The sequence below is a fragment of the Lutjanus erythropterus genome, chromosome 7 (assembly GCF_056507025.1).
Source record: "Lutjanus erythropterus isolate fLutEry1 chromosome 7, fLutEry1.hap2, whole genome shotgun sequence".
Lineage (NCBI taxonomy): Eukaryota > Metazoa > Chordata > Actinopteri > Lutjaniformes > Lutjanidae > Lutjanus > Lutjanus erythropterus.
The window spans coordinates 25954149-25981477 of NC_139323.1; the positions used below are offsets into that span (position 1 = coordinate 25954149).

Sequence of the window (27329 nt, forward strand, 5' to 3'; positions counted from 1 at the left end):
TGTGTGGTCCACAAAAAATGTTTCTGTTTCCTCTACAGACTAAAGTTTGGCCCCTATGTCTGCTCTCCTCTCTCCTCCCTCTCTGTCCCTCCCTCCTCTCCCTCGTCTCCCTCCCTCTCTTTCTCTGTCGTTCTCTCTCTGCGTAGATAATGTCTCTGCAAATGATTTAACCGCCCTTGTTGAGGCTCCTTCCAGTAATTGAACAAGCAGAGACTGGGTGCTTTACAGGAAAACAATAGTCATATTATCTCAGATCTCCACTACTCTGAGATTCAACAAAACACCACCTTGGATTGGACTTTACGGACTACTTCGAGGCGGTGTCTGAAGTGAAGAAAAGAATCAGGTTAGCTTTCTCTCCGCGAAAAAAAAAGGAAAAAAGATGGATGCCGTTAATTTAATTATTAATTTTCTGTATTGAAAGTGTCGCATGATTGGAATGCATGTCTCGCAAGATCCACCTGGGGGTTAAGTGCAGCCTTGGTTGGGTGGTGCTTGGTCGACTTAAGAAGCATGCGCGAGAAGGAGGCTCGGTAATAATTAATCAGAACTATGTATTGACAAACAGTGATGATACTTGAAGCAATAGTTGGTGCAGAAATGTGTGCTAATTATGGAATTATAGAAATATAAAATTATAAATAAATATTTTGTATATTTATGTGAATAAATCCTGACGAATATATAGATTGACCAGCGTTGGTGGTCAGATATTGGCCTCTCACAGCTATATCAGTATTAGCATATATGTATTAATAAGAAGCATTCTGTGTAAAATTAATCCCTTTTCTTAATTGCGGTTTAATATATACATATATTTCTGTTTTTTTAAAATACTTATTTCTAATTATTAAAAATAGCGGCAAAGGTTTAGTGCTTCAGCGCTCTGATATTGTTTATTGTTAAACTATAAAAAATGTTAATAATTTTTTAGGGATCATTGCAAAAAATGTGTTTATGTATATATTCTATATTCTGTTTATTATGTCTGTATAAAGAATGTCTGCCGATATATCAATATCGGATTTTTCATACTCGTTAATATATATATCGGCATCGGCCCCAAATATCCAATATCGGTCAGGCACTTTTAATTAGTGCGTATTTTTATATTTATTAAAAGATGGCCAATGTATTTCAAGTAGTCTGTGAGTTATGATGGAAAATATAAAAGATGTTACAAAAGTCCCCGGTCTCCCCTAATCACCTGCATTAAATACAGTGAGTACTAGAGCTGCAATTAAAGTAATTTTTTAATTACATTTTTTTTTTATCTTTTTATTTTTCCTAAATTATTTATTTATTTATTTGTCTGTTTGTTTTGCTTTAGACAGACAAATCACTTGACGTGACGGCTCAAACGCCCATGTTTCAGTGCGATTGCTTCAGGTTGAAATTTGTTTTGTTTTCTGGCAGAGCGGGGGGAGCTTTGATTGTGTTGTTGTGGAGCAGAATTGACCTTGTGTGTCTGAATGAGGTTTTTCTACGCCTTGTTTCATACGGAGCACTCTTAGACTGAAATGGCCTTAGGAGGAGCTGTTCTTGACAGAGATGCATTGTTTCAGGCAGCCAATAAACCACTGCACTGAGTGGCTACATCTGTGAACCTCATCTTGACTACAGTGTGGGGCTAGCAACAACACGGCAACTGTCACAGCTGCACCTGCTGCTGCTGTCTCAGTACAGAGCCTCGCTCTCTGTTGCCCACAGAACCGCATCACTCTTCTGTCCGTGACAAGCCAGAGGCAACGGGCTCTGCTTGGGTCAACTGGAGAGGAGCTTCTTGGGAAAACATTTGAAAAACAGAGGACAAAATGTCAGCCCCTGAAAAGAGATGTTAAAATAAAATTTGTGGCCCTCAGGGCCTGGGTTTGGTTCCGTTGGAGCTTAGCTATAAAATTCCTGCCTGTGGAACACAGTGGCGTTTAAGAGCGCTGGCTTAGTAAAACCTGACCACCACTTGAGCGTTCATTTGTCCAGCTACAGTCTGGGCTCTGATGTGACAGCAAGTTGTCTCTCCTTAATATTATAAATGATGAATACAGATAAACTGAGCTGACTCTTGTGTACACACACACCGCCCTGCTTGTGTATCGAGGCCATTGAGAAGATGATCTGATCAGCTAAGAAGAGATTCAGGAGCATTAAAGGCTTTTAAATCTCATATGTGCTCATATTTGCTGCACTGCTGTTAAAAGTCACAGGCCCAGGATCTCTTTTTATTGGAATAACATTAGCATTTTTGCTCGCACGTTATCTGGTTCAGTGAATATATACCTGAAAGACAAAACAAGAATCAAGAAATATCTTGCAGAAAATGACTATTGGATCATCATTCTGTCTCAGAAAAAGATTATTGGAGGGGGAACAATGCCGAGAGGATTTTCAGCCAGCAGAAGTGATGCAACATGTCCACTCTCCTGCCAAATTGAACTTAGGAGTGTGAAAAGCAATGCAGGGACACGAGGAGTGGGTCTGACGTGAATGCAGATAGTGTGGGATTAACACAGGGGAAGATTGAGCGACAGTGGCCGGTGACGTCTCTTTACAGCTTTGCTTGTACAGCTGTGCCAGGCCTGGCATTCACTGCTGCCTGTTGGATCCAACTCCTCCTCCACTGCCGGGGGGTTAGGTAATGAACATCTTAAATACTGCAGATAACTTCGGCTCCTCGATGTGTGTGTGTGTGTGTGTGAAGATTGAGACGTCAAATTATTAATGTATTTCTAATGAAAATTGGAATGCTTAATATTGACACCTCAGTGCGTCTCTTGATTTGATCTTTTTGGCATTTGCACAGGAAAAATACATATACAGGCTGCCCTAATAATTCATCATGCCTCCTTCTAAATGAGGTGTGAGGCAGCTCTGCTGGTGTGAATTCTGCTATAAATCACACGTACCCATGACTGCTTTATCCATTAGACCGACCTGTTTGTCTAATACAGCTATTCAGGCCCCAGCAAACTGGTTTTAGTAATTAAGTCGAGTGTGAGAACTGCAGCTTCTCCTTCACACCTGCTATGTATGGACACAATACATAGATGTAGATGTGAGGAAGCAGAAAAACATGGAAGTAGTCACAAAGTGATTAGTGGTCACATTTATTCTTTGAAAATAAGAAAGAAAATAACTATATTATTGTGCAAAAACTTTTATTTGTGGAAAAAATAGTCCTATACAAAATAGTTGTTTATCATTATTATTTTCAAAATCAGTTTTGAAATTATTTAATATTTTGCTTGTAAGTTTGCTTTTTTTTTATTAGTGAAAGTGCCCAAACTCAGTAATACATGGTTTGGGGTATTTTATTTTCACACTGTTCTGCAAACTATGTTTATAGTAATTTTAGGTGTGTAATCAGGTCCGTTATGCTGTGACCCATCTCAGCAGCGGACAAAGTTCTTTTTCTTTTTTAAAATCTTGTTATCAACATTTCCAGTTTAAACGTGTGTACAAATCACACATTGAATAATTTTATATAGTGAATCCCCCCGACTCCTTCCCCACACTGTCATATCCTCCAGATGAAATATAGTTTAGAAAAAATGATGAGTTCCACGCAGCGAAATCAAAACCAAACAGAAGAAAGAGGGGGAAAAAACAGCAGAAGACAGTAAGTGAAGCTTTGGAAAATTGTCCTGTTTTCTTCTATGAAAGGTGCTATACAAAAAAGTTTCTTATTATTCTTATTATTATTTTCAGTTTTGTGCATTTTTCAACTAAATCAATCAGTTTTTAAATTGTGTCTTATTTTGCTGAAGAAGTAAGAGATTTTTTTAAAGTAAAAGTCTCTAAACCTGAATCTTATCTCCACACTGTTCATCAAACTATTTTTTTTATAATAATTTTAGGTATGTAATCAGGTCCACTATGCCGTGACCCATCTATTGAGCAGTGGACAAGGTTCTTTTTTTTAGTTCTTTAAAAAGAAACAAGTCACACTCCCAGATTCTCTAGATGTAATATAGTTTTTAAAAATGATAAGTTACAGAAAGAAAAAAAACAGGAAAAGGCAGTAAGGACTGTACAAGACTGTTAAAACAATTAGGAACGCAAACAAACAAACAGCTTTAACATTGTTAGTAGATGAAGTTCTTACTTGAACAACCAAAGTAATTACTTTTTTTTTTTAAATGTCAGGTTTCAGATTTTACAGACTGTTTTACAAAGCTGCCTGTGACTACATAAAAAACAGTCCATAAAACCTGACATTACTTTTTGACAAGCTTTCCTTATTTGGAGATAGATGACTTTGGTCGTCATAGCATAATTAATGAAATGCTGGAAAAATTGGCAAGCAAATATGACGTTTTTATTCATCTTATTCTAGATTATACTTCTGTTTGTGCTTTCATAAGAAACAACAGCTCGGAGCATTAAGTCTAACATATGCTTTTGTCCTTATGAATCACTCTGTGATAGAATCAAAGCAAGGTTAAATGATGACCAGACAGAAAGCAGCTCTGAGCAAGCTGCACAAATTGTCAAGTACTGCATCTGTGCCCAGCAACACACGTTTCATTTTTAGCTTCAGCATCAGCAGCTGAACCAATGTGATGAGTGCTATTCTTTAGTAGTTGATGGAAATGGGAAAAAAAAGCTGTGTAAAGAGGACAGTCAAATGGCGGAGGGGGGCAGAAACAGGGTGCATTTTTGTCATTGCAGTGGAGCCAGTGGCATTTCTGTCATTCATCAGCGCGAGCTGATTACTAGTGAGTCTGGAGTGAGCTGACAGGATGCGGCTCCTGCAGCCATTACCATCAGAAATAGGTCCAGCAGGCCCGGGGGTAGGCGAGGAGCTGCGGCACGAAGAGGCCGAGACCTGCCCAAAGGATGGAAAAGTTTGCCGTGTTTTGCTCGATAACATCTATCTAGTACGGAGGTGAGGTGGTGTATTTGGTGTAGATGTTTTGCATGGCTTCAAAAGATCCGCCAATGATGAACCCCGTGAACTTTTGCTCTGTAAATAGTGCTGTTGAAATGTAGCAACCGGAAAACTGAAGCCGAGCCTAACAATCAGCGAGAGATGGTGAACGTTGCAGACGCCGCAACGCCTACTCACTTTACTGCAAGGGCCGAAAAAGGGAACTTTTATTCTCTCACCTGAAATGGCTCGTAGGCTCCTGTGCATAATGGAGGCAGTGTAGCAGAGGGAGGGCTGTGGAGACATTACTCAGACACAGTGCGAAAATATTCTCAAGTCACTGCCACAAGACTCTCTCAGCTGCACACTTGGTATTTAAACTTTAACAGAAGTTAAACATTTTTGCACCAAGGCAGAAATGTGTAATGAAGCTTTCATAACATGATTCATACAACTGGAGCATGCAGTGATAGCCCCAAACAAAAGTGCTAATTGACGCTGTGGATATTTTGGTGTGTAAAACATAGCAGAATGACAAAGATGGAAAATATTCAGAGCACAGGGCTGAATATTTAGCAAGACATTCATTTCTCCCGTGAAACTATAGTGTTAAACTGCTTTTAACCTGTTTTTGTTTTTCACACACTTTCTTTTCACATTTTAGTAAACTTGGTGGAATACAAATCAAGACATCAAGCTCATGTGTTTTCTGTTAGTGTGTCTTTTGGTTTTTAAATTCCATAAATTATTAATATATTGTTTTGAGTTTTGGAGTATCGGAAGTGTTAATTGGTTTTTCATGAATTGTTAGTTTACACCTGGTCTGGGTGTCAATAACGGTTAAAAATGTGTTTTTAATTATAAGCAAAAAACAATGCGTCGACTCATACAAAAATAATTCCCCTCAGTCATCAAGCACAACCTATCAGAAGTGTGTAGCGACACCTGCATCCATAGAGACCCCGCCCTCCAGCCATACTGTCTTATTTTTGACACTTGGGAATGAGACTCAACAATCAACTATCTTTCTGTGTGTTTGCAAACAGCAACAGCAATGACAGAATAGGTCAATTGGGTTATCGTTGTGAAACGACTGTTTGGTTAGGTTTAGGAAATATAGGTATGTTACATGTGCAACGTGGCTGGAGTGGCATGAGTCACGTAATAGAAGTCACGTAACCTATTACCTAATATTTTGAATAATGTAACTTTGACCTTTGGTTTCACATAGGACTCAAACCGCAGTCTCTGAAGGTAAAATCCTGTTTGTTTGATCCATCCATCAACCACCCCGACCACCTCCTTGCGCCGACTGTCTCACTCTGCACATTACGTCACCTGACCTCTTTTGCTCCTGTCGTAATTACTACGGCCACCAGAGGTCGCAGCCTAACGATAAATTTAAATGTGGGTTGCAGCAAGCTGCTTGCACAGGCAGCATAGAGGCTACAGCCGGAACTGGAACGGGCCGTCACAAAATGTTCACGCTATTGCAGAGAGTGGCGATGTTGAAAGGTTCAACTGTGTGTGTGTGTGTGTGTGTGTGTGTGTGTGTGTGTGTGTGTGTGTGTGTGTGAATCCAAGGGAAGTGTCTTAAACCAAAGGCAGCAGATTAGATTATAACTTAGTATTAATTGTGTAAAATATAAAGCACATTGGACATTAGTATGTCTCATTCTCATATGTCTCCTGTTTTATGTTTTATGTATATTGCTCCTCAAAGCAATACAGGTTACACGCAAACAATGATTATTGATAAATATGCTAACAGAAAAAATTAACCTTATACTATATGATATAATAAACCAGTAATTTTAGTCAAAGAATCTGTCATGTCCACAGTTCTGTGCGTTGCTGCATAGCGTTCAGAAACCACCTCACAGAGACGCTTGTTGTTGTTCAGAGGAGAATTTTCCTCCCCAGCAAGAGCCCTTGTCGAAGTATTACCTTCTCTCCCAACGTGGGACTTTGTTATCGCACTCACTTCATATTCATAGTGAGTCTTATTCTCCTGTCATTATTTTGTATAACTTAGAGCTGTAGCAATTACACTTCAGTGGATTACCTATGCTGAGATACAGAGATTAAAATCTCTGCTTCATACTACCTCCAGCGCGGCGGTTCAAAGGTGCGACCTGTACTGCAATCTGCTATCGTTTGGCAGAGCACGAAATTGGTCAACCTTTCAGAGTTTGTTTGGGAATTTGAATCCCTTTGGTATTCAAAACAGGAGGGCCTTATGACAGGGAGATAATTTCCCAGCGAATGTTTTATCGCGGTCCGCTTGACAGTCTCTCCTGTATCTTCCTGCTTTCTCTCTCCTTGTGTCTTTAGATTCCCCTGACTTTGGTCCAGTTATTCACAGAGAAAAAAGAAAGAACAAAAAAAGAAAAAAAGAAAACCCTGTTTGTTTCCCCCCCTTTTGTTATCACAAAAGAGCAAACACATATTAAACATACACAAGGTGCAGAAGCAGTGATTGCTGTATCTGCTGTCCTACTGTGGGTGGCAGGGGACGATAACATAAGCCACAGATCCATTTACATAATTTTTTTAATCATGTCAAGCCGGAATCCTGGTCAGTTGGAAGCGGGGCATTTTCCTGAAAAGAGATATATATTTTTTTGCCTGTAACAAACCATTACTGCTGTTGTCTCCTGTGGTATGCCATGTGTTTAAATTTGAGCAGCAGCTCCACTCTTTATCTATATCTATTGCATGTAAGCTAAATGTTTGCTTGACAGTGTCGCATCCAAATTGAAATTTTTCTCATATTCAAAAACCTTCTCTTCTTTTCCCTCTTACTCCCAAAGAGGCCGATCCATTGTACAGTGAGATCCTATAGCACCTAAGTTATTAAAAGAGGGGGTTGCAATGAGCCAATCTGAGCTTGTTTGCATCACAATCCCCCACACAAGGCTGATGTTATGCTAATGAACACTGTGCAGAAGCTCAGCCCCAAAACTGTCCTCTCCCTTTCTCTCTTTGGGGAGAGGGCAAGGAGTAGTGACACCGAAACTGCGCGAGGAGGTCTAATGATGCAGCCTAGAAATTCAAAGCAACTTAAAGAAGAAATATGTAATATTTTTACTGTAATAAATCATAAAATGGCCACGACATTTCATCAGAGATTAAGGAAGCGTGCTAAGTTGAAATATTCACTACTCTGGCAACAGTGCGGCAGCCATGGTGTCCTCCTTTGAAATTTCTATTCCTGTCCTGAACTTGAGTTTTTGTTTGCCCATTTCACATTAGTTAGAGTTTTAAATCAAAGCAGAATATTTGCCGAATGAGTTAGTGTCTGTTTATGAGCCCTAAGGAGTCCTAAGAAGTCATTAATAATCTTTTAGAAGGAGTAGATGTTTGTAACAGTTAAATTGAGCAGTATGTTAATGACAAACAGACGGCAGGCAGTTGCTAAACTCCAACTCCAGAGCGTGTTTTTTCTGAGCAATGGGCTTGTTTTCAGGATAACGGGCTTAGCTTTACATCAATAGCTATAAAGAGCTGCTCAACTTAAAGTGTAGGAGTCATTTGTTATTGTCAGTTACAATGCTGCGCTTATCATGTGCTTCTGCAGTGTTCCTGCAGCAACTTGTTTCAACTATAGATCGTATATTAAGCAGGTTTTCAACCTATTTCATAAACAGTCTATGGCTCCAACTCACTATTAGGACATGCATTTGTTACATATTGCTCCTTTAAATGCTCTCTATGTATATTGCTGTGTATAACTGTGGTATTAGATGCCTTTTCTCCATTTTTTGTTTAGAAAATGTTATTGTGCAGCCGTGCGTGTAAAACGTTCATTTCTGAGCAGCAGCTAAGTGCCTCTTAGACATTTTCTGTGTCTTTGGGGGAAAAAAAAAATAAAATCACCAATATACCTTCATCAGGTTTAACAAGCAGCATTATCTGTCAGGGCAGTACTGAGTGAAGATTTAGGGCTGACAAGTGATTGCATTGAGGAAAGACTACACCCACTTCTTTTGTCTGAGCTTCCTGATGAGACACAGAGCTATACCTTGTTTTAGGTTGACATACGCTGCTTCCCCTGTCTGACAAAGGCATTCATGCCATCTTTGAGATTGAAAATAGATATGGCAGCACTGGGATGGGATAAAGTAGGCTACAGTAGATCCACTCCACTGCTGAAATCATTTGTGTAGTATTGCTTCTGCTGTAAGGGTACGGTCCGCGTGCTGTTTTCTATTTTTGTTAGGACTGAGATTATGCGGTGTCCCTTATTTTGGCTGTGTTTGTCCTTCCTCTGAGCCACAGAAAGGTTAAAAGCCTCAATTAGACACCGAGCCAAGGTCGGCCACATTACGCACAATGCCTCTAATCTGGAAGAATTAGCACCCTTCAAAAATCAAAATTATCCACCACTCGAGAAACATAGTCACCGCTTTCCGAGCCTGTGCATTTTTAGGATTTTTTGGAGTCATTTTAGAAATATTCAAAGACAGAGCATCTTTATAAATGCTTTCTTGAACAAATGTGTGCTGAGAAGAAAAACTACAGTGTATGACGCAAGTGCAATGATGGGGTGAATCCAGGTAAAAGCTATCTTTAAGCCATTTTTAAATATACCAGTCACAAAGGAGGAGCTGTAGCTGAACAAGCAGAGCAAACACAGAGGAGAAGGATTTTGGAGCTTTTAGACAATTGAGATGTGGATTGTGCAAAAAAGGTTATGACTCAATATCAGGATTGTACATTCAGTGTAAGCCAAGGATTTTATTTAATGACATATCTTTCATTCAAGGTGGAGTTAATGGACATTCGCTCCTTTTTTTTTTGGTCCCAAAGATAATTGCTCACGTTCTCCTTTGTTTCTTGTCACTTAAATGAGTAAAGACATGGATAAATGGATTATTTTCCTACTTGCTGCACTTCCATTTTAAATGTGTCTCTGACAAGTCATCTTCTCCATTACCTTCTTCATGTTTTGTGTTGCTGCCCACTACCTTAAAAATTAATCATCCTGTTTAATAACGCCTCGCGATCACAGTGCATTATTGATGGTGAGGTCCTTAATAGAAGAACGGAGCAGGATTTTTAACCATTCAGCTGCTCATTTTGAAGGGATAGGAGGACGGGAGGGAGGAGGGTCACAAAAGCTGCTTACTGGTGCATATCCGAGTAAATACAGCACATTATTATCATAGACTAAAACCAGTCCCTGCGCGTCCAGAAAGAGCTTGCTCCCATTTCCGCAAACAAAGGAAATAAATCAAATAAAACACGTTACGCAAGCTGCCGAACTCAATTACAGTTCTTCAGTGGATGTGACCCCAATGAGCAAATCTCTGACCTCAACCGTTTATTTGTTCCCCATTCAGTTTCAAGCATGCAAACAATATGAATGACTCAGACCTTGAATAGTTGTGTCTTAGTCGCAGTTGGCCATGTTTTTGTCCCTCCTGCTTGACATTGCGTCGTATAATTTTTGCATGAACGCAACGATGGTACACGAAACTGAGAGGATGAGTTCAGGAGAGCGTCTTGGCCAACTGCCGAACTCAGTTTGTATAATCCCTGATTTGTTTTGACTAATTTAGCCATGGCTAAACTGGATCGCACAACAAATGTTTCTTTTATGGTGTCCTAATGTGCTCTCAGACTAAAAGTATTTTATGTGCACACACTAATTGGATTGGGTTTCTGGACAGAGGAGGATACGCTACATATTGCATGCTCTCTCTGTGTATTCCAAGGTGAATCATGCCATGTCAAGGACTTATTGGACTTGATTGGCAGGTACTATCACCATGAGATGCCCATATAATGGCAGGTCTCCCATTCCTGACCTTCCTATTTATCTTGCAGTATTAATGTCAGCCTATTAATTCCTAAGCGGAGGAACATTTGGCAAAGACACCGTTTAACGGCCCTGGCTGAATCATTCTTATCTCAACGGACCTGAAAGGAATAGTTTTGTGCTATCAGCAAGTGGAAATGACATTTTGAAATTTCATTTGAGATAATCCACTTCACTTCCCAGTAAAACATCAAAATTACAACTAAAAATGTATGGAACCTGTATTAAAACTTTGTTACCGTGGCAAATCATCGAGCTATAATCCATGTGGACAGACAGGTGTAGGTATCTTTCAGCACTAATAGGATTTTTGTTGCATTGCTAAAGTGATTATGAGGCTATGGAGGTAATATATATTCAGGCAGAGGGCAACGGAGCTCTCAGCGCCTAGGGATACAGCTGAAAAATAACACGTGAGACTCAGAAAAAATTATTTTATATTGACATTTTTAAATTAGAAGATATTCAGTGATAAATATGGTTTTCCCACATTCAAAACTAAACCAGAAATACATTTTTTTCCATCTTATGAATTAGTTTTTGACTTCCATTTTTGTCTTCATAAATATATTGATGAGCTGGAGTGTTCCAGGGTTTGGCTCATGATTGCTTTATTTAGTAGCCATATGTCCTGACCAGTGGGGAGTACTCTAATCGATTAATTGAGTGGCTCATAAAAATGATCAATGGTGCAAACACTAATAGCGAGCATGACAAGCCCCGCGCTTATGTCACACGCTCCGGCTCTCTGTTGCATACGACTGCTTTTCTCTGTGAAAGTGTCGCTTGCATCAGAGCGAGGTAACGATTCATGAAACCCAGACATTATGATGCACAGATTCAAAAACAATTGTTTTTATGTACTCTCTCTCAGATGATGAAATGGGTGAGGTGCCTGAAAATGATAAATAACTGCAATACAGTGTAACTACAAGGGATGTGAATAAATTAGGGGTGTAAGAGGATATTGATACACTTGAGTATAGCAATATTATGTTGTGTGATCCTGTATTGATTCTCAAAAACACTGTATTGTGATGTCGTAACACTTGCAAAGATCCATGGCAATGATTCATTTCATGCTGTGTGTAAAGTGCAGACCATAGATAGCAGTGTTGTTATCTATCTTCAATGTTCTAATTTCCTAAAAAGTAAACTTTCAAAAATTGTTGAGTAAACTCACTCAAGTGAAAGTGAATCATGTTTATTAATTATAATATTTTAATTGCATCCGTACCAAAATAATGATGAATCAGGTTCACAGCTCAGTGTGAACAATTTTTGAAATACATTTTTGCGGTCTCTAAAACTCAATGATTAAAGTTTTTTCTTAAGAAGAAAAGTAAATAATTTAATTAAATATTATAAGTCAGAAAAGCTTTGCTTAATTTATGACAAATCTTTCCTAAAATTAGATTAAAAGAATAGCAGTGTATCATCTTGCTTACATTATTGCAACATATTAAATTGTAACATCTGTATTATGATAAGTGTTGTATCAGCAGATTCTTGCCCTAAAATAAATCACAGTTCTAATCAAACATCTCTGGCTACAATATGCTCTAGCTGAGGTATTATTGTTCTTATAAACTATTATATAACAGATTTAACGAAGAAAACCCCCTCAACTGCAGAAAATCCCTAATGCTTTTCTTTTGTTTTCCGCTTCTCCCTCGTGTAGTCCCCCTTCTCCCTCCTTTATCCCCTACATCACCCCACCCTCGGCCCCCTCCTCCTAAAGCAGCCGCGCTGTCCCGTTGCGCAGCATGCGTGTTTGACCTGGTATTTCACTGGCTGAGCTCCTGTCAGGGTCAGGGCCCGCGTTTGGGGCACAAGCAGTCGCACAGTGTTTGGTTGGGTGTCATTCGGCTGCTCTGGCCTTGCGCTAGTCTCAATCATCCCCTCAGCAGAGGGGTCAGCCTCTGATTCCACCCTGCCCCATATCTGACTCAGTGGGGCTCCAGACTCATCCCATCACCGGCCCAATCTCTCCCCTCTGGAGTGCGAATTTTCTGATTTACGCTTGCAAATTGTACATCTTCAGCAGTGTCAAAGCAGGAACACAATCTCTTTTGGGAATATATTTCCTCCACAGCTGATGCTGAGTGTTCTCTGACTGAGCCCTGGGTCCCCAGGTAGTTCAGTTTTTTCCCTCAAAGTGGGCAAGAGAAACAGAGATAAGAGGAGTCTTATAGTATGTATGAATTCATGTATGAGGAAGCTGTTGGGAAAAACCCAATAGAAACCAAATGTGTTTCCTCCATTCAACATGTGGTGGTCTGTTGGTTCTGATTTACATTTCAGTGAATCTCCGGCCCCATATTTCCCTTCCTTTGCATCCCTGTGATGTCCCGTGACAATTAACATCCCGACTCTTTCTTGAGGTTTGTTGAAAGCTCAGGGGCTAATTCAAGGGTCAAGCAAGACTTGCAAGCTGTCAATCTTTTATTGTAACTGGAGCCCCCCCTCCCCCACCCAGGCCCTTTATTCCAGCCTCCCCCCCTTCCCACCATTCTCCCAGACCTTGTGGCCCAGCTCTTCTTCTATTCTCCTGTGGCCCTCTAACAGCTAGAGAGGGACAACCAGGACCTTTGTCTAAGAAGCCCGGGCATTCTTTCACATCTGCCTCTTGTTTTCAGACCCCCGCCGCATTCAAATTTCAAACTGTCCTTTTCAATCAACCCTCCACCCCTCCCTTTTAATAACCCCCTTCCTCCCGTTTACTAAGCCCTTTATTTTTTTTTTCTCTTAAGAAGACCAACCGAGCTCCTGCAATTCACAATTTCATCATTCAGTTGTCGATTATAAAGCATTCTGTTGTATTGCGACTATATCAAGCACACATATGTTTAAAGCCTCCGGGCCCACGCCCCTGTGGCTTCTCCATTTCTCTGAGTGCTTCAACATCTGTCTGCAATGACTTCATATTTAGCCAAAACAGTGTGACGCCTGTTGACATTTTAGCAATCTGTGCTTAACAGTCACAGAAAATTGCCTTGATCATTTGTCTCGTGCGTTAAAAGCAGCCATGTTGACGATGATGCTCTCCATCATCTGTCCGGCCCCTGTAAAAACTCCAAAACCGCCAGTACAAGATGTTAAAACCTGTTCTGAGATCACACCCCGAGTCAAGGGCTATTTAAGAAAATAAAAAAATAAAAAAAAACAAGCTAAGGTATGATCACCGATGGTTTCTGTTTCAAGGCGGAGAGAGAAAAGAAACCCCCAGCTGAGAGGGGAGACCTCAGCACGTTTAATGAGGAGAACGGCAGTCAGGCAGTCTCCCTCCAGTCTGCGCCTTTGGTGTCTCAGCATGTTAAACACTCACAGCATGATACAAAATATATTAAAGTATAGGACTGTTATCATCGATTTACAGAACACACATCCACCCATCCCCATGTACTAGGGATCTATGTTCTGCATTTTTTTTTTCGTGGTAGGGGGTCTTGCCTGCCTTGGAGGCAGAACTGTTTAAAGGCGTTTTGTCTTTGTCTTCACATTCTGACACAGGAGGTCTGTCGAGCACGCCGCCGCCTCTTTTTTAACACTAAGCAATGATGACAGGCAAGCAAGAATAATCATATTGATTCAACACTGTTATCTCAGGCTGAGACTTATAATAGTTTGTTTACATATGTAAACACGAGCACCCGCAGCCACCAAAGGGACGCAAATATACCGAAATGCACGCATTTAACCTGCTCCACATGTAATTAATGGTGCACTCAGGTATATGGTGTTTGATTTGCAAAGTAGAGGAATAACATAGTAGATAGAGTTGATAGTTTTGAGGTTAAGGAGGTGATGTGATGTGACAGAAGACTTTTTAGTGTTTTCCAGATTTAAACAAGTTTAGGCTAAAGCACTTAATCCACTGCATTAATCTGCTCAACTCTGATGAGAAAATCACTGTGTTTATGTGCACTCTAATAATTCAAATGCAGCCAGAGTAGGGCCCTACACCAATTATTGAAACTACCATGTAAAAACCTTAACCAGGTTATCTTTTCTTGTGTCAAGGTCATAAGCTGAGGAGGCGCAGCATCAGTCTTTGAAATTGCACTTGGCACGTACACAGTGTGTTTTCATTCTGGGCATGCTCCGCAGAGGTCACCGAGTGAACCAGATGCAAAATGGGACTATATTTGATAAAAGAGTGACAAGGTTAGGGATGGTGGGAAAATGAAGCTCATTTTTTTTGAGTGACAGTGACACGAATTTAATGCTACAACCAGCTCCTCAAGTGATAAAGCCTTGGTGGATCTACTCAGGAGAAATCTGATGTTTAGAACAATTATTGTAAAAGATCTCTCTCCATTTTACTGCTGTATTCCATTTCCAGCCTGTACATACATTTTAGGGGGCCAGAAAGATATATTGTTTGGATGATAATATCGGCCTGATATTGAACTAACATAGCTTTATCGGTATCTGTGCATATGTTGTCCAATATTTTGTTACAGAATATAATGCAAATGCAATTATTAATTTTAGTTTTATTGGCAGCTCTACTGAAGTCAAATTGTTGTATTTTTTTTGTATAATTACTTAGAATTATGAAAAATACCCATAAAAGTTGAATTGCTTACTGTACAGTAGCCTGATGTCCATTCGGATTTTTTACATATATGTATGAATAAAGAATATAAACTAATATATTGATGTCAGATTTTTTTTAACTCCCCAATATCGGCATCAGCATCTAGACCAAAAGTCCAGTATGAGTTGGTCTTTACTAAACTTATATATTTTACTCATGTAAACATTATTACTGTGGTTACTGTGAACCATGTAAGCACCTTAGTCCCTGGGTCTTCAACAGGGGACCTGCGACTTTGCTATAATAAGCAAAGATAAATCACTCTATTCATAAAAAAACATTTAATTTACACAGCACTGAAAAAGAGCTACCCCTGAATCCTTGTCCGGTCATGTGAATTAGCTAACCTAGTTAGTGTCGAACTGGTTGGCTACATATTATTGAAAGCTATCGGTCAATTAGCTGTATTAATATCCCGCGTGTTCAGACACTATTGTGAGCCACAGTTAATCGTTTTCTTACTTCCTGCGCAAGAGTCTCTGACATACCCTCCACCTCAGAAACCACTGAATGCGGAGGGTGAAGCTAATGTAGCTAACATTAGTCATGCTACGGGTAAGAACAAATGAGAGAGAACCCCAAAATATTCATGTGGTAAGCGGCTCCTGCTCTGTGTGTTTATGAGCTGAGGTGTCCATGGCCTGAGAAACGCTGATGAGTCCTGCCTTAGCCCAACTGTTGATTAATCTGAGTTTTCTCAGTAAATTATTTTGCGCATGACAATATAATGACAGAATGGGATTATCATCCCTCAGATCTCAGCTCATGTAAATGTGCGTGTGTGTGATCCGAGTTTTGTCTTTCTCACTAAGTGGACCTAACAGTAAGACTTTGTGCGCACGGATCCTTAAGCCTATATGCTCTCTATGCAGCATTATTGTGGAGACAATCAGCTTAAGGCCTCATTATCCTGTATGGACCTTCAGTGTAGGCTGATTATTTGCTGCCACTTGCCTGATAAATTTAATTCGTGCCTCTTGCACTGATCAGCGAAAAGACAAGGGTTGGGGTTTTGCTGGAATCCAATATGTTTGGTCGCAGTGATCAGCTTTCATTTGTCGAGTCTCATGACTGCATATTATTCCATTGGAACTAAATACACTGTGGCTGCGTGTTCTGTGCTCCTGTTAACCTCCTTTAAATGGCTCTAAAATTAGAGGTCTCAGGTGAGGCGTAATGTCATACTAGATGAGCTGATTATGGCAGGCTTAATTATAACTTTGTTGGCTAATGTGTGCGCTCCGCATGTTTTCTAGGTGATGAATTATTACACTGTCTGAGATCTCAGACAAAATAGATCAAAGACTCCTCAGGCCGCAGATATTCTCCAGTGTGGAGGAGCCAGCAGCAGCTGATTTGTGCAGCTCTGACTGTAGATGACAAACAGAATTCCTCACCGTCTTCCAGTGGAGTTCTCTTGTTAGCTGCTAGTATGATGGATAACATTCAGCCCCTTGAATCTTAACAAACAGTTGCAGGCTGCAGACACAGAAAAAAAAAATGCAGTGTTGTTTTTGAATGTGCTAAAAAAGAAGACAAAAAACAGTTTCTAATGGGGTCCTGTGTGCCTTGTTGCCGGAGTGATGCCATATCCCATGGTGAATGTGCTAATGGTTCATGGGAGTGAGAGGACTGAGCTTAGCCCAGCAGTGTAAACACACAGACAAAAGGGAGCCGTTAGAAGTGTGAAACGCATGCCTGGGCGCGCAGGTAGGCATTAGGTTTCACCCTACACAGCCTCAGCACTGTATCCATGACAGGGAGGAGGCCATTTGCTTTTGTAGCGAAACAGAGCAAAAACAAACATTCAAACAGACTAGTACTAGAGGGACAGGTATGGATGAGGTAGGGAGAGAGGAATTCTGGTTTGGATAGATGTAAGGCAGAGGGAGGGGGTGGGGGGGGGGGAGGAAGGGGCTGGAGAGATAAGGTGGTTTGTGGTCAGTCACAACAGAGAGAAGTGACCATTTGCTCGGTGGTGTTTATTTGTTTGTTTGTCGTGGGCGCGGGGGTGGAAAGAGTCACAAAATATCAGTCAAACAGAAGTAGTTACTTTAGAAGCTTTGCTAAAGCAGAAGTGAAATGCCAGTGGTAAGAAATTCAACTTAAATAACACCATAATGTAGATAATTCTTTATGTATTCAAGTAAATGTGACTGAGCTACTTGCACGGTTTTCCACATGCATGCTTAATTGGCCATGTAGACTTTCCAACAACTTAAATAACATTAGTAATTGACTAATCAAGACATTGCATATATATATATATGCACCTCTAGCATGAAATAAGCGTTTTTCCATTGATTACTCAGACAACAACCAAGCTAATGCAAACCAATATGACTATAGCAGGATGAGAAGCTTTTTGGCTAATGTTCACTGAGCTATTACTATGGATAATTTTATCATTTAATGTAACTGTCAGTTAATTTAACATTTCCGCCATGTCGTCGTGGACTTTTGATGTAGAGTCAATTTACAGTTGTTCAGTTCCTGATGCAACTTTTGTGGAAAGTTGAGTGCATTTTTGCTCTCTAGGAATAAGAATTGCACAGAGTGACAAATGTAAAGGTGCAGCGTTTTAAGTTAAGTAGTAAAATCCCTTCTGATATATCACTTTGACTGCACCAACAAAGATTAATTTAATCTAAGATAAGTAAATCCAGATTTAAAATCAAGCAGAGCTCTGCTGCACAGTTAAAAACTCATCTCTTTAGTGATTTAAACCAATATAAAATTAAATTGAATCAATATGGAGATGCTGGCTAACCCAAATTAAAATAAATAGATAAATAAGTAAATTACGACATTCTTCTGCTTTGTATTCCTTAAAACTTTGCATCGTTTGTTAGCTAGAAAAAACATTTCTTTTAAAAAGTTACATCGTTTGCTGCCTAGTGAAAAAGAAAACAAAACATTAAATGGTTTGTTAACTAATTAAGTTTTTTGTTATATTGTTTGCCAGCTTGCTAAATAGTTAACAATAACATAGAAAATATTTCTAAAAGAATGTTAGTTAATAAGTTTTTTTTTCTAATTTACATTGCTTGCTAGCTAGCTAAACATCAGTTAGTCTACTCTTGATGGTTTTGCAGTGAAGCTGTGATTTCTGTTCTGAGAAAAAATAGTTCACCAAATTATCAAGAGGTGCAAACATTTTTCCAGGAACGTGATTATTTTTTGTGCAATCATCTCAAAAATGCAGATATTTTAAAAGTTAAAGCACCTCAAGTGTTAGTTTAAAGTTAATACCAGATTAGTAAATTGAAGTTTTCTTAGTTTTAAGATACTTTAAAAGTTTGGTGCTAAATAGTTTAATTACTTTAATTATTATTTCTTTAATTTAAAGATTTAAAAATGCTCAGAAAGGTTTAAATATATTCTTTGTGACAGGTAAAGAAAATCTTGTTTGACGCAGCTCTGATAAGGTTTTCACTACTTGCTATAGGTCATGATGAGATGGACAGGGTGTGTCTAATGTGTTTGCTGGTCCCACCCTGCTCCACCTCCCCGCCACTGAAATGTTTAGCATCAGCTACCATTAAGGGATTTCCCCTCTCAGGATTATTGACCTTCTGGGCTTATTTTACTGGCTTACGTGGGTTTGTAGCATTTCACAGCTTAAGGATTGTCACATTTCTGCAGTGCAATGTAAATGCAACACTGAGTGGCTGGCGAGAAGAGTGTGACAGGCTGAATTCCTCTGTAAAATCACAAGGGGACAGATCTCCCACCACGTGGAATAAATTTAATCCCTGGACTGAACGTCTCTCTCGGTCTGCTCCACAGGTGAGAGGATCAATGATGAGCATCTCTGAGACCAGGCGGCTTGGACTTTTTTAATCAGAACCTTTTAATCACAACACAAACCTGCCACAAACCATCAACGCCAGGCGCCATGGCATGCTCCCTGTGGAAACTACACACCTTCTGCTGGTTTCTCATCACGCTAGCCCAAGTGCACTCCACAGAGGGTAAGTACACACGAAACTGTCGTCTTTGCTTTCTCTAAAAACATACCAATTTGTTCTCATGTCAGGATTTATAAAGCATCTTTTGAACGAGTATTGTTTCAGGCTCAATGACAGCCACTGCCTGAGTATATTCTTTTGCTATTGTCTTATTTAGGAATATATCAAGAGTAGTGAAATTGTGTCTCATGCCAAAGCTGCTCCTCTGAGTGCAGGCAGAGCTTGTGTAAGTAATGCAGCTCTGAGGACAGTGGGCACAGGCGGATGGGGGATAATCTTGAGTGGTTTCATTAGTTGGTAAATTGTGATTTGTCTGAGATTTTCTGCTTGAAAGCGTCAGTTGTTCCCAGTGGCATCAGAGCTGGATCCATTTGTAAATTCCTCGCTAAAATGTTCTGTCTCATGGCAGGCATACACAGATTTCACACCTCGAAAAATATAAAGCCTGAATGTGTTTTAATCATAGTGCATTTAGCTTTGATTAAATCACTCTCAGCTGTATCGTAATTGCAAGATTTATGCATCCAAACCATATCTCATAAACTGTATCCTTAACATGTTAGTGTTTAATCACAGGACTCGAGGTGCATTACTCAGATATTTGATGACTGGATTGGTAGAATAAACTAAAGCTGGCATCTATTCAGTACGGTATATCAGAAGAGCCATTACAGATTTGGTTTGTTGGTGCCAACTGTTAAAGCTCAAGCCAACTGTTCACCATATCTGCTTTATTGATTTTTAAGAAACTCAATAATATAGGATTATTTATTCAAGTTTCAAAGGTAATGATTTCTCAAGATGCTTAATTTACACCGGAGCGAGGCACGCCGCCACAGTATACAGTATGTTACCATATGTGTTTCTCACGAATCATCTGGATTGGATTTGATCTTTCATATAAGAAGTGTGAAACTTGAGGAGTGTGTGGTCGCCATGCGCCTCAGTGGATTAAGGAAATTCAGAGGGTCACAGAAATCACTTAAAAGTATCTGTATATAATCATATGTATTCCACATATGTTGGCACAGAAACCTCGTGCAATGATAAGAGTTTGAATTTCAGGGCCGAGGTGTATATAAGTAAACCAGTTGAGAGGGCGGGAAAGATAGCTGCCCCCCCAGAGAGTTTCCGTCACCGGTTGCGGTGCCTCTGGTTTCGGCAGGCGCTCCACAGAAATCATTTGGCAGCGTTTGAAGGGTGGGTCGCCAGTGAGGGATCTTGATGCTACACTTCTAACACTTAATAGTTGGTCAGGGTGTAACCGCCAAAGGGGATGTGATAGTATTGGAACCGGTGCCATATTGGCTCTGCCTTTCGGTGCCCAACCCTAGTCATGAGACTCCTTGTTGCCAGATCACACAAGAGAAACAAGCAGCCAGGTCCATGGAAACAAGCCCAAAATAAGTGACATCGCTCTCCATCAATTTAGCTTGTATATACATGTATGAAATACTGTAGCTTGTAAGTACATTTTTCTTTTTAACTCTTGAACAAAACCAACTGGCCAACAAAAAATGAGGAATGAATAAACAAATGAGTGAAAGTAAAAGAGTTGCATATCAGGAACTTGCCAAGTGATTGTAGCTGAAAAGGCTAAACAGATTTTTTTTTTGTAGTTCGCAAGCCTCTTTGACGAGAACGGTGCTGCGTTTCTTTTATGTTCATCAGTGCTGGCATGTTGAACAAGATCTGCATGATGTGCACGTATTTCACACTTACAGAATCTGCACACCGCCATTGAATCGTCCCCCACTTGAGATTGAATCTTTGAATTCACTCTCTCTCGCTCTTCTTTTGTATTTTTCTGTATTTCACCCACTTAGTGTCTGGTATTGTATGTGAAGTGGCTAAAGAAACTCCATCAATCATGTGATTTTGATTTTAAATTTCTCCTTCACTCACTGTCGGCGTGGTGGACGGACTCGACAGCAACAGCTAAACTATCATGCATTTAAATAACTTATAACTAACTTATAACTAAACAAGCAACTGTCCTGCGACTACCAGTATTTGTAAGCCACGTCCAAAGTTGCCAAATGGCTGTCTAAACAGTCGCCCGGGCAAACAGCGGGAGTAAGAAGTGACCATGATACATGAGGAGATGCTTACTCCAAATCAGGGAAAATGAAGGAATAAACCCATTTATTAATGACATTTGTCATTCACAGTTTCCTCTTGTTGGTTCCCCTCCGCCCTCACCTCCTTCCCATTTCCCATCTCAGTCGCAGAGATCAGTCCAGAAACAGTTCATTACAAACAATATCCCCAAGTAAACATGCTTCATTAAACTGCGTCTACCCCTAATATCTTTTTAATGCATTTTTATAATTGAATTAAATGGGTTAGTGGAATGCTGTAAATAGTTTAAGTTCGTTTTTTTTTCTCCACCTTGTTGTTTTTTGTTTTTTTCTTTCACGCTTTACGAAAGAAGCCAAGATAGAAAGTCTAGCAGTGGGGGATGGTGTTCCTCCTGTGACCTCCTTCTATACATACATATCTCTTCCTCCACATTTGATCGGCTGGACTCGTGTCCACATGTATACACGTCTGTGATCTGTATTTGCTCAGCTGACTCACTGCCATTTCAAGCCTTTCATCTCCCATTTTCCTTATTTTCTTCACATCTTAACCCTGAAAACCTGCTTGTATACAGCCAGTCAGTGAGATTAGATTCTGAAATTGATTTGCGTTATTTTTTTAATTATGCTATATATATATGTATATATATACACACTGTACATGGCACAGTTTAATACACATCAAAGGAACCCAAGGGCCTAGAGCTTTTGAACCTAATGATATGTACATGGAATTAACTGTTATTCTCTGCTGTGATTTATTCCAGTCAATACAAAAAAAAAAAAAAAAAACTAGCACTGTGGAGATATCTTTTGTAAGCAGCTATTGTTGCCATATATTTGCAGTCATGGTGCAACTGCTGAAGCCATAATAATTATTTTGTTATTGTTTTATACACTGTGATTGTTTGGCAATCTCAGAACGTAAATTTGAGCCACTGCTCTCCCAGTATATATGCGTAATCCTGCAAAAGCCCAGGAGGATCATGTTATGACACAGATACTGTAATCAATATCAATATCGATATAGGCATGATGATATGAGACAGGAGCTCAAGCGTGGTCGCAGTTTTACATGAAAATTCTACATTTTGACCCCAGTTTTATTAAGAGGCACCAAATTTACACATCAAGGTCGGTTTACTCATTATGGAATTAAATGGTAATTCATAGCTTGTTACAACAATTCTATCATGTCCTTTATGGCTATGGAGGAAGACGTAGTCAGATCCCTAAATAAAAGCACTAATAAAACACTGAAAATAATCCACTACAAATCAAAGTCCTGCATTCACAACATTGTTTAAGTAAAAGTATTCAAGTATTATTAGTAAAACTTACTTATGTACCAAAACGGTACTTATGTACTGCTGCACATATTTAAGGGTGAGCTGATTTGAACTACTTTATATACTGTTGGGTAGTTTAATCTACAGCAGTGCGTCATATTTAAGATCATACATCATGTTTGTGTTGTCGCTGTCTTGTGAGAACCACTTGTCTTCAAAAAGTCGGCTCTGTTTTCAGTGTTGTGATAATGCATTTTCCAGCTAATCCATGAGGGATTATTGAGTTTAAGAAGCAGAATTTTCTCAGCCCATAAAGGAACACTATATTCTTCAGTTAACAAAAATAAACTCAGAATCACCAGGTGTGGAGATACATGGTTTTCACTGGATTGTAATCAGTAATCTGAAATATTAATGTACCAGAGTACAGAGGAATTAATTCTCCACACTCCATTTAAAATAGTTTCTTTTTATGTCGTATTACTTGGCCATCTATTTCTATAAATTTTCGTTAGTGAGTGGCATAAGAGGGCTACAACTAGCATTTCATTATACAACCCTGTGTTGTAAAATGATAAATAAATGAACCCTGAAAGGAAGCTTGAAAAGTAACTAGTCACTAAAGCTGTCAAATGTAGTGGAGTAAAAAGTTGCCACTGAGATGAAGTGGAGTAGAAGCATTAAGTTGCTTAAAATGGAAATACTGAACTAAAGTACAAGTATTTCAGTCAAATTTGAACTGAAGTACAGTACTTGAGTAAATGTACGTAGTTACATCCCACCACTGTTCATCAGGCAGTGTAACAGAAGATGTTATTGAGTTGCATGAAGGAAGCAGTTTTATTTGGAGCTTGACCCACAGGGACTTAAGGACAGGATATCTTTGTTTCTGCTGCATCGATTTGGACATTTTTTAAAAATCTCTCTCTGTCTCTCTGTCAAGCTGCTCTGACTTATGGAAGGGAAATACTGAATTGTTGGAGTGCCACTTTTAGTCTATTTACTTATTTTAAAACTGATTAAATAGTTTATGAAAGCACCATATTTGATCATTTCAGCGTTTACCAGCTTCATACAGGGCTCATTTTATGTTGAAGCTGTGTTTTATTCAATACTCCAACATAACATTTATTCAATAAGTCATTTTTAACAGAATTGACCATTTTAAGGCAGGGGAGACAGGTCAGGATGTAAAAGACATCGCCGTCTAGCACTTTAATCAGTGTGCTTTACTCTGACCTGCTTTGATATTGTTTGCATCAACACAAGTTTGCCCTCTGGCATTCAGCGTGATCTTCTTTGAAGCAGCAGGTTTATTTCCTTTTGTCCTACTGGTGTCCTCTGCGGACGTCACCATAGCAACCCAACAGAAATGAGGTGAAAGTGTAATTCATGAAGCAATAATGTTTTTTTTTTTTCCTTCTTTTTTTTTGCAAAATGTAAAAACTGTAGTGATTTTCTCTTGCAACACATGGTTCAGTTGGCTCACACATGTCTTCCAAAATAATTTAGTCGACTCAGGTGGCGTTGAAAGGATTTTGCCCGTATCAGTGACAGAATAACAAGTGACACCTCGCTCAGCCGCACGCTCTCTTCAAAGGCTCTCCCAAAGATTGTCAGAATTACAGTGAAGCAGAATTAGAGACGACTCTGTGTCAAGAGGTAGAGAGGGCAAAGTTTGCAACATGCGAGACAGAGTGCCAGAATATATTAGCAGAACATGTGTCTGTGTTACATTTCTCTAGTATTTGTCTGATATTTGCATCCCGCCTTAAGTGTGATAAACTGGTATGAAACTGTATTGTCATAGAGAATGATTTTTAGGAGTTGTTTTTTTTCTTCTTCTTTATCATATGACATTATTGGCTTTATAGTTTGCAAACTTAACAATATGTAAAAGAGCCCTATATAAGTAGAATAGGAAGGAACAATGTACAAACACTTCTCAAACTCGCAAACGCAATAAAAAAAGATAAAAAAAAAAAAAAACCCTATGTGAGAAAAAACAGTAGAGAAAATACAAAATAAATGCATTTACATGGCAAAAAAGTTAAGAGACGTTCACTAGTGTGTTCAGAAACCATCAGGCTAATAAGTCATCATCAAGTACAAAAACAGTCAGACACACCACGTTCCCAACATCACATATGATGATTCCTCATTGTATCCATCAGTGTGTGTCACGTACAAGCACAACAGAAGTAACAAGATGAAAACAATGTAACAAGACGAAACACACAGAGAGGGAGACTCAAGTGTGGAGGAAAGGTGTCTGGTGAGTCTGTCAATTCCCTGTGAGAGGCTTTTTAGCACTGCAGGATTGATTTTTAGACCCAAATGACCACGCTTTGATTTCTGATTTCTGTGAAAGCTGATTGAACTTTGGAGCAAAGTTTATGTTTATTATTGTCAGTTTTGTTTTTGTTTTTTAATTTTATTTAAAGTTAGAATAAATGAAAATTTAGTAGTCAAATCATTTGGCTTTGCACCAAAGCAGACAGTAGAAATGTCCTTCAGAGACATGTGAAGAAGAAGGTGTGTGCTTTTGCCACCTCTGAATAAAAGCAAAGCAGTGTTAAGTAGGTCATGGAGGTTTTATGCAACAATGATTTAAAAACAATTTCTGTCTCTAGATTGAATGTTGTCATTCCATTACTGTCGGGTCTGTGATGCTTTGTGAGGTTAAGGGTACATAAAGAGTTTCCCATGATATAAAAGCTGCATTTCAGTGGCAAAACTTGTGAGAACAAGTCTGACACAGAGAATTTCTGTTCCCTGCATACACCCTGAAACCGCACCATTGTTTCACCTCAAAGCTTGAAATGTTTGAAGTACTTGAGATTTCTCAAGGGCAACAGGGAAGGGCACCTTTAAAAGTCCTCTTTTTGTGGCAAGTGAAAGGAAAAGAGAGGAGACTTAAAGCCTTCATCTCAAAGTGAATGGAGAGAAATAGACAATCAAGGTGTTCTGAAATGTAATTACTGGAAGCAAAAGCCTAGGGTTTAATGTGAGCCAGAACCTGCAAGAACAGGATCCAGCAACTCCCAGGTGCTGTGCCACCACCCATTTGCTCTAGTTAGCCGATTCTAATTTTCATCTATCCACACACATGTTTTTTATAATGTGCCTAAACCCACTAACATAGTCAATTAACTCTTTTCCCATGGCCAAGAGTTGAGTTTGCTTTTCTGTGTTTTTTTCTAATGTGCATTGGAAAGCCGAGACTCAGCTCATGTCTGTACAGGAGAGCAGAGAGAAAGAGTTATTTAAAAGTTTGTGTATTCAGCTCTCAGAAATTTTGTAGCTTCTAACTGAATCTCTGTGGTTTGAAGTTTAGTTTCTCTCCTGCGTCACTGTTTGTACTTTCAGGTATCTGCTTCATTTTACTGTGTCATGTTTGCTTTTATCTGGAGAGGAGTCATGTTAAGTTACAGCTGATGAAAAAAAACAACATTTCCTGATTTTGCTGCTTCATAGTAAACTCTTTTAGATAACAAAATAAGAAGGAAACTATTGTGAAGAATTTATAGGAAATAAACTCTTAATTTACTGTTCAGACACTCGAATCAGTAGTAATTAAAAAAACTTCAAGCGGTTACAAACTCAGCGCATATGTTTGTGACAAGCCTTCATTTCCTCCACCTAAAAGGGGCAAAATTCTCATGTCCATCGGGGTGTCATGTTTCCCTTACTGTCAATCAGACCTGGAGCTGATAAATATCTGTGACTTCTGCAGAGTCATGTGACTAAAGGGTGAAAGCCGATCGTACCTTTTCCTATTGAAGACAAAAGCCAGGTATTAGTGGGTGTTAGTGGGTTTACTGTAGAGTGTAAAAAAGGGCTTTATATAAATGATAATTGGCTGATAATTGTCATGGAAAGCAGATTGGTATCTAACAGGTAAATCAAACCAGGTAAAGAATACATCCTGATATTATAAGCTTTTTCTTCAGAGGACAGACACTACAGGTAACTGTGCTTACTGACAGTCTGCTTTTCATACTCCCCACTAGGGGCCTCTTTCTCAGCAGCTTTTGCTTGTGTGTGTTATGTTAAAAAGAAAACATCAAAATAATGTCTGTCAAGTAAGCATTTGTGGAACCACGGGCAGTAGGCCTATTCTTTTGATGCACTAATTTGTGCCAGAGTTGTGTCTGTGGAAAAGAATAGTACCCCACTGCGTCGCCACACTCCTGTTCCCTGACCACTTAATTTGGTATTTAAGGTACTTTGAAAAGGCTGGCCCATAGCTAATTTGTTAACAGAAACAAATAATTTCTTCGGTGATTATTTCATGAAACGCCTATTAAGCTTTTACAGCTCCCAAATTATTCCATATTGGAAGCAGCTATAAAACAGTTAAGGCTAAAGGGGTGAGTTTCCCTTTGTCTCGCGATTCTTTAGTAAACAGCTTCTGTTGGTTTTGTCTTTCCACTTCCCGCTTGATGTCATCCTGGTTGTTTGCGGCAGACTGTGGAATCTGGCTTCCCACGGAGCCAGGCAGGCGTGGGGCCTGTGTACGAAGGCCCACCATGCTGTCATGTCTCTTTCATCGCCAGCCAGGCTTGGCCAATAAGGAGATAAGGAGACAATGACTGGGAGAGCAAGCAGTGGCAAGGTGTAACCACAGCCCCTGGGTCTCCTCCCTGCCGAGCTCTTCAAATCCTCATTAGGATTTTCAGCAAAGGAAGGAG

At 39.4% G+C, this 27329-nt stretch overlaps 1 protein-coding gene across 20 annotated transcripts in view; it reads left to right on the forward strand.

Moving 5' to 3' along the window:
• Positions 1–27329, forward strand: part of adgrl2a (adhesion G protein-coupled receptor L2a) — a 126828-nt gene that overhangs the window by 7553 nt on the left and 91946 nt on the right. For all 20 annotated transcript variants that reach the window (XM_084723328.1, XM_084723334.1, XM_084723329.1 and 17 more), the window contains exon 2: positions 19084–19268. In XM_084723328.1, coding sequence (XP_084579454.1) covers positions 19193–19268 — 76 coding nt within the window. In that variant the 5' untranslated portion in view covers positions 19084–19192. The remainder of the gene's footprint in view (positions 1–19083; positions 19269–27329) is intronic.